General features: G+C 39.7%; 1 protein-coding gene across 2 annotated transcripts; it reads right to left on the bottom strand.

Moving 5' to 3' along the window:
• Positions 1-2,773: 2,773 nt before the first annotated feature.
• On the bottom strand, positions 2,774-7,603 carry LOC311253306 (uncharacterized protein). 2 transcript variants are annotated; one of them, XM_084347181.1, is made up of 5 exons: positions 7,513-7,603; positions 5,861-5,968; positions 4,329-4,463; positions 3,867-4,240; positions 2,774-3,760 (listed from the first exon to the last, which is right to left on the bottom strand). In XM_084347181.1, the coding sequence occupies exons 3-5, from the start codon at positions 4,438-4,440 to the stop codon at positions 3,584-3,586; spliced, it is 663 nt and encodes a 220-aa protein (XP_084203307.1). In that variant the 5' UTR covers positions 4,441-4,463; positions 5,861-5,968; positions 7,513-7,603; the 3' UTR covers positions 2,774-3,583. The 2 variants fall into 2 exon arrangements, with proteins under 2 accessions (XP_084203307.1, XP_084203308.1); XM_084347182.1 differs by lacking the exon at positions 7,513-7,603 and adding an exon at positions 7,377-7,453.
• Positions 7,604-8,451: the final 848 nt, after the last annotated feature.

The following is an 8,451-nucleotide window of genomic DNA, read 5'->3' as shown; positions in this document are numbered from 1 at the left end:
TCCACAAAGAATCTTTTTTTTTCTTTTTTCTTGGCTCTTCCGATGTGTCAAAGAGGCTGCAGGAGTTGCGTCACGCAGCCAGCAACACCTCTGCTGTCGTCTTGTTTGTTGCACTGACGCTCTGCACAGAAGCGCCATGTCGGCATGACTCACCTGTACCAGCAATGTCATCAGCACTCATCCACTTACAGCCCTCCCTTGCTTGATTTACAGACACCAGAGAAGATCAAGACACACAATCTAAACCTCAAACAACTTCAATGAATTCATTTGGAGGATGTATTTATTTATTTATTTATTTATTTCTCTGAAGGTTGGCATTCAATTTGTTTGAATATTAATTGTTAAAATCAAGCATTGCTGTTGTGAGGGATGGCGGTGTCTGTAGGTCAGTCCATCACTGAAATATCTCAACTTTTAGTACAAGACATTCATGGTCCCCAGAGGATGAATCCTGCTGACTTTTGTGGTCCTCTGACTTTTCCTCTAGTGCAACAATGAAGTTGACATTTTTGCATTTTCTTAAAATATACTCCATTGGATGGATTGGCATGAAATGATTTACACACATTTGTGGTCTCTAGAGGATGATTTAACAAACAAAAAAAAAGAGAGACCTCATCTTAAAATGTCTGTTTGGCCAGTGCTTTGGATCATGACAAGATACCTACAAAGCTAATGACGTTCCCACCAGTCCCAGCAGTAATTTATGTTAACTGCTAATTAGCGAAATGTTAAAATGTTAAGATGCTGAACTAATATTGTGAACATTATGAGAAATAAAGATCAACATGCTGTATTTAGTATTGCAAGTATTTAGCTGGAGGTAACATACTGTAGACTCTCAGTCATGTTCCTGAATTACACTCTCTCCACCACAGGACCAGTTTCAAAGAGACATGGTCAGATGTTACAGGTGATTTTTATATAAAAAGTTGCATTACCTTCTCTAAAGGTCCAATGTGTACGATTAAGCTGCAGTGAGGTTACAGAGTGCAACTGATTGAACACCCCTCCCCTCACCCTCCTCTATGGTGGCCCTATGATGCACCCAATTACACGTCCACTACTTTTATTTAAATTAACTTTTTATGACTTTCAGTGATGTGGTAAAGGATGCCAGAACAAAGTTCTTTAATCTTGTGTAAACCAGTCAGTGCAATCCCAAATTTTATTTCACATTATAGAAATATTGTTACCCCTGCATTTATTTCTCTCTTTGTTGATGAGATTAATGACATCAGATTGAACACAACACCTCTGACCCATCAAGACATTGACCCTACAGACCTCTGAAGGTGTCCTCTGGTGTCTCGCACCAAGATGTTAGCAGTGGATCCTTGAAGTCAAATTTCAAGGATCGGACTTGTTCCAGCACCTACCACAGATGCTTAATCGGATCAAGATATGAGGAATTTGGAGGCCAGGTCAACACCTTGAGCTCTTTGTCATCTTCCTCAAACCATTCCTGAACCACAAAGGTAGGTGGTAGGTGTCATAGAAATACCCACATGAATGCTTTCTTCCCACAGTGCATCCTGGTGCCATCTCTTCCCCAGGCTCCTCGTGCCCACCACTGACCCTTGGTTCACCAGTTGTGCATCCTTGGACCACTTTTCGTTGTCTAGACAATTTTCCTGCCTCCAACACATCACCTTCAGGAACTGACTGTTCTCATGTTGCCGAATATATCCCACCGCTTGACAGTTGCTCTGTGTAATGAAATGATCAATGTTATGCACTTACCTGTCAGAGGATATAATGTTGTGGCTGATCAGTGCATAAATAAAGTTACCAGCTTACTGACTCACTTGATTATACATGAGCAGCAATATCCGAGTTGTTTTTCTTTTTGTGTTTATGAGAGCAACAGATGAAGGGCGCCGCCTTCATCAATCAGCTGTCGGCACCACTAATTAGGGAGTTCAATCTTTGAGTCTATTCTTAGCCCATGCTGTTTCCTCAGTAACACAGAGCTGAGCTGCAGACAGCTGGTCAGTCTAATAATGCTCAACTGCAAACATTTCAAAAGCAGCAAGATGACCACTGATGCAGTTATGAAGTCCAACAATCTGTATTCAAATCTTAGAAATATTCTTTAGGATCATCCAGGTGAGCGTTAGAATATGTGAGGAGCTGAGGCAGATGTGGTTTTGAATAATGTTTACTGAGATGTAGGATAATGGTTCAGTGATAAAAGTTAATCAGATTAAATTAGATAATATGTTTTGCTTATCCAAGCTTGAAGAATATAATTGAACCGGTGGAATAATTAAAGCAGTCTTGACAAGAAACTTTGTTCACACTGAAGTGCAGAGATCAGCCAAGACGTGATGATCAGAAAGTCTTCTTCATGCAGAAACAGCTTTTTCTGTCTCTAATTAAGAGTCTGCTTATGAAATACTTGCATCTAAAACCAAAGCAAACAAAGTTACAGTTCCATAATATTATATATATTATATATATTTATTGGCCAGCACTGATGAACCCATTTCATAACAAGTTAATCATGTAATCATGTAACAAACTTGTCTGCCACATTTACAAGAGACGGCAGGTGGAAACCTTCCTATTACATTTCTAACAATTGTCTTTACAGTTATCTTTTCAACCAAAGACACCATCGTGTCTCCCTGTCCATAACCAACAGTATTGGCCAACTTATTAACAGCACACAGAAGGTCTAATAACAAAGAAATATAATTTACTGTCCCAAATAAACATTGCGGAGAATTTTTGGTCCAAGAAAAAATAAGCGTTTCACATTGAAAGGTAAAATTGACACAAATTAATCTTTTTATTTCAACAATGAACATCCTATTACAATTTCAATTAAATGCAAGCCATCAAGATCTACATGTTTTTATTATCTATAGTCACAAAGGTAGAAAAGGTCTTTTCACAGGTACTATTATGAGCTACATTAAGGCATCTGGGGAGAATCACAATCAGCATACATAAAGTAGGGATGCTTTTACGTAATTGGCAGATGAATTACAAGAGGAAATATAGTTATTGCAGGTTGAAACTACAAACAGAGCAGTCATTATATATGTGCAATATTTAATGCTCTGTGTGAGCCACATAGCTTAAACTGAGTAAACTACTGATATCTGGCCATGCAGAGATAGTTTTGGTGGGTTTTAGTATAATTTGCTTAGATTGGCTTAGATTTACATTAGTTTCGACAGAAGAAAAAGTATTTCTCTTCTATGTACCCCCATTTATTAGGGAGACATAAATCTCAGAGACCTGGATCTCAAAATCTTGAAAAATTAAACCATGGCTACATACGAGTACTGTGGAAGTGTTTTGTGTAATATGGTAAAAAATGAGCCTTTAAAATACAATACCTCAGTATTTTTGTATACAATTAAAGCATAAAAAGTCTATTTAAATCCTTCAGTTCACATTTCAGAGACAGAAAATCATGCCAGCATCTGCACAGTTCATCCAAACAGCTGAACAGCTAACCACATAAAGAACAGGTCTACTCAGTGCTGTTTCCAGAGGTCAGATTGACCTGCTTCATCACAGCACATCATATGAACACATATCTCATATATCAGGAGAAAAAGACAGTTTAGGTGACGTGGGTGTGAAGGTGTCGGAGGAACTCTCCTCTGGTGGTTGTGTCTCCGGGAAAAACCGCCTGGCAGAACTCACAAACGTGAGACTGCAGCGCCACGTCTGACATCAGCATCCCGTGAGACAGAGTCCGCAAGTCGCCGGCCAGGGAGGGACTGTCTGTCCCAGGCATCTGACACAAAGTAAGAGGAGGAGACATGGAGATTTTGAGGAACAACAAGGACAGATCGGAGAACCCCTGCCCTCAGGTGGGATTTTTGTCCAGTAAAGACACCTACCCTCAGTGTGTGCATCGTCCCGTCTCCACACAGATGATCTGCTTGCAACGCATTTCTTGAGGCATTCGAAGAAGCTCCTTGCCACCTCGAGGAGTCCATGCTCAGCAAAGGTGCAACATTTTGCACCAACTCCTGCTTTACCTTAGTCCGACGAGGCCCTTGCATACAGAGCTTGGACATATCTTCAGCGAGGAGATCAGAGAAAGTGCCCACATTTCTAGGGAGGCGATCGGCGATGCCACACTGTGCTGCAGCGTTGTGTGCTGTGGCTATTAGTGGTTGAGGATTTTCAAGGAGACATGCAGGGATTTCTTGGGTACACTGCACAGGGATGGACATCATATCACCCGCCTCCCCATTAGGAAGAGCTGCACCTGCAGGCAGACGGTTTTAAATTGTTAAGTGAATCCTGACTGACACATGTTTGTAAGCGTTTGGAGTTACAATAGATTTCATACAGACCTTGCTGTTTCTGCAGAGCTGTTGTGAGTTGATGTAACAGAGCTGCTTGTCTGAGGCAGAGTGACCTCAGGCGAAGAAACTGCTGGTACAGTTCACTGTACGCTTCCTCCATCTCACCAGCTCACAGACCCACAGCTAGTAAATACAGATCAATACACAGAGCTGTACAGTAGACTTATATAACATACACTTACATATGCATGAATCATCATTATGTAGACTACGTATTGGTGACTGTTTTTACACACATGCATGCAGATTTGTGAGTCTGTACTTTGGTACAACAGTGATTTGAGCAAAATGCCAATGTTAAGGAAATATTCTCCGTCGTCATCTTAATTTAGCCTGTTAGCATGTTTGTTAGTTTGAGCTAAACACAAAGCACAGCTGAGGCTGATGTGAATGTCATTAGTTTTGCAGGTATTTGGTTGTAAAACCAAACAAATTGATATTTCTACCTGATGATGGCGCTAGATGAAAAGTTAAGGGATTACTAAAGTCATAAGAGCACATTTCTAGGGACCTTGCATTTTTGTGGACATTTTCACAGCAATCCATCTCATAGTTGTCAAGATATTTCCGTGTAAAAGACAATGTCAAGGTCATGGTGGTGCCAGAGGAAAGGTTCAGGGATCACTCACTAGTTACCATGAAAATCTGTATAAATAAAACAAATCTATCCCATAGTTGTAGAGATATTTAAAGCATATCAGCATTTCTGGAGAAAGATAGTTGATTGACTCATCCCCGAGTCGTTAAATGTCGGTACTTTGGGTTGTTGGCTCGGTTCGAGACACTATTGTTTATCAAGTCTCATTTGAATGTGAATCAACAATCAACAATCTTTCTCCAAAATCACTCACCCCACCTTTAAGTCTGGATCCAAGTGGTGGATCTATCAACTGACCAACCAAAAAGCCAATACTGCCAGGCCGGCTAGTGCTGATGTGGTGTTTTGATAGTGGGAGTCCATCACATTGTTTAATTTGGATTAGATCTGGTGATACTGATGATTTTCATCATTTTCCTGCTTCTTATAATATTTTAGTGACCATTTGTGCCCCGTATTCAATGTTTCTCCACTAGCGTAATTTTCTTTTTTTCTCTAAATCTGCTGTACATCATCATCATTTCATACATTTTGCTAAATATGACCAAATCCAACTTATACAGAGTGCAATGGTCAGGATTTCAAGAAATACTAAAGAATGAGTCCTCCACAAGATTACCAGAAACTGAAAAGAAGGTTTTAATTCATTGAACTTTTCATATTTGATTTATTAGGTTAACTGTTCATAAACTCTCCATGCATTTTATTTCCCAACAGATCAAAAGTAAGTAGATGAAACAGGCTGGATTAAAAGTAAGGTTTGTCATGGTTGTATATTTTGTAAAACCACTATTTTACGAAATATACAACCATGACAAACTTTACTTTTAATCCGGCCTGTTTCAACCCTGATGCATCGGCTCTCTGTGAATATACAAGGTGATTTCATACTGTCAGTGTGTATCAATTCTGATCTGCTTACCTCCTCACAAGCTCATGTGTCGCTTCTCCAATAATTCAGAACTCGTTGTCATTTCTTACAGCTGGGTTCAGGGTTCCTGTCGATCCTCCTCCACGTCGAACAAGCTTCCTGTTATTGTCACGCAATCAGACACTGTCTCAGTACGTAAATCCAGACTCAAATCCCTTTTATGACAGTGAATCCATTCTTCAGATGAGACCTTGACAACCACAGTGACTGTAGGTCGAGTCTCTTTCTTCCAAAGTGAGCTAATGGAAATTATACTGACATACGTATCAACACATACTGCGTTGGAAAATGTTGAACATAAGGAAGTAGCTCTTAAAAACAGGGAAGTGAAACTCCCGTCATATAAAAAGGAACCTCACCATCACTCAGTTGACATGTAACATGAGTGTCTGCAGAGGCTTTATTAGCAAAGACTAAAAAGAGGAAAGAGTCAGGCTCTATTCTGAATGTAAATGACGCGCTGTTTCTTTTTATTTTGTATGATTTAAAAAGAAAATTGACATCAGTGATTATTCCACTGAGTCTCTCCATGTGTGTTTTTAAATGGTTTCTGCTGCTCATATGATTTTCTTGTGTTGTGATGGAAAGTAAAAAAAAGACAGCACAGCAGAGCGTCTTAAAAAGTTGTCAGCATGTTAGCCAATAGAAAGAAGGAGGCATCTCCTGCACAAAATGGATTTGTATAAAACATAAAAATTACAGCAGCAACAATTAATCAATTAGTTGTCAACTAGTTTAATAATCACCTAATCGGTTTATTAATTGTTTAAGAAAAAAGGTGAAAAAATTATTTGATTCCAGGCTCTTAACTGTGAATATTTTCTGGTGTTTGTTCTCTTTCGTGGACAAAACAAGACATTTGCAAACTTCAATCTTTGGGAAACACAAATCAACATTTTTCACAATTTTCTGACATTTTAAAGTCAAAAATCGACTGAATCAAAATGAAAATAATTGTCAGTCGCAGCACTGATATAAATCATATATTAAATGTATAACGTCTCCCCGTCACTTGTGAAAGATGGATTCAGATCCTTTACTCAAGCAAAAGAAGCAATAATGTCAAAATAAGAGTCAGCACTTTCTACAGCACTGCCAGTAAAATCTCTCTTAGGATCCGAATTCAAAACTAAAAGTACACATGATAGGTATGATATTTGAAGGCAGTAAATCACTACCAGTGCTGCATATTTTCTAAGTTCACTGTGGGCCTATGTTTCTGTAAATGCAATCTTAATCTGTAAAGTTTATAATATGAATATAGTGGAGTTAAAGTTTAAAATTGCACACAATGGAAATGCTCAATACTCAATTGAAGCACAAGTCACTAAGTGCAGCACTTGAGTCAGCGTGGTGTCATACTCCAACACTGTCCATGTATGGTCACATTATCCAGAGTCAGTCAGCTTCAATCCCTTTAACTCTCTAGCCTCTGTCCGAACTCATATGTATCATAATTGTGTAACTTTCTCAGTAAAGTGGAAATGAAGAGTCACGCTTCACTTACTCAACTTACTACAAAACGCGGAACTCCAACCGAAATGCATTTCACTTTCTGCCTCTCTTCCCGGCCGTGAGACTCGCATCATGTCAGGACAGCGTTTCCCCCCCCGTGAATCACAGAAATAATAAAGTTTACTTACAACTCAAAGTGCCGTTTCATTCCCGGGAGGAAGTGCACACGCAGATACTGATGATGATGCTGATAGTCATAATCCTTCTCCTGGCCGGACTGGAAAAAAAGATCCGCATTGTACTGTGATGACGTCACGAACCCAGCCTTGAACAGGAGTTCACCTGCGTCAAACTGAGCTACACCTGCCAAGATGACACTTCCTGATCAGCAGGAACCTTCAAAATAAAAGGCGCACATGTTCGTAGTGAAGCTGTTCAGGGAGACCTTTGGATTGAAGGCTGGTGTCATAAAAATATTATTATTATTATTATTTTATTTTTTTCTTAAATCAGCAACTGGATTGTCCGCTAAATTGCTCCCAAACTGCCCTCAAGTCCCAAAAGGTCATATTTCTATACCTTGTTTGCATAATGATTATCATACTGTACAAGTTATGGATCTATATCTTGTATACACAGGCTAATGACTTGTGCGTACGTAAGATAAAAAATATGACCTTATGGGCCTTCAGGGGAGACAATCCAGCTGCTGAGTCTTCACTCGTATTAGATGTTCGAGGCCTAGAAGAGCCGCACTATTGAATCATTATTATCCCCATTAAAGTGAGCAGAGGGCTAAACCGTAAGTTAGCTGGCTCAACTGGGAATAGGCATTTGCAAATTGGACCAGTACTAATGCTGATAGGAAAGTCGTAGGCTATGGTCATTGGTTATAAACCATTCATCCATTTTCTTCTGCTTTCCTGTGGTTGGGTCATAGAAGCAGCAGGCTGATCAGGGATTTTCAGATGTCCCTCTGTCCAGCAACATTTTTCAGCTCAGCCCGGGAATCCTGGGGAATTCCCAGGCCAGATGAGATATGTAATACCTCCAGTGAGCTCTGGGTCTACCATGGGATCTCCTCCAAGTTTGACATACCCAGAAAACTTCCAAAGGAGGGCACCCAG

The sequence above is a fragment of the Pagrus pagrus genome, assembly GCF_965226575.1.
Source record: "Pagrus pagrus genome assembly, chromosome: 3".
NCBI classification, from domain to species: Eukaryota; Metazoa; Chordata; class Actinopteri; order Spariformes; family Sparidae; genus Pagrus; species Pagrus pagrus.
The sequence above is the reverse complement of the archived record's forward strand: the minus strand, read 5'-3'. Positions and strand labels throughout refer to the sequence as shown.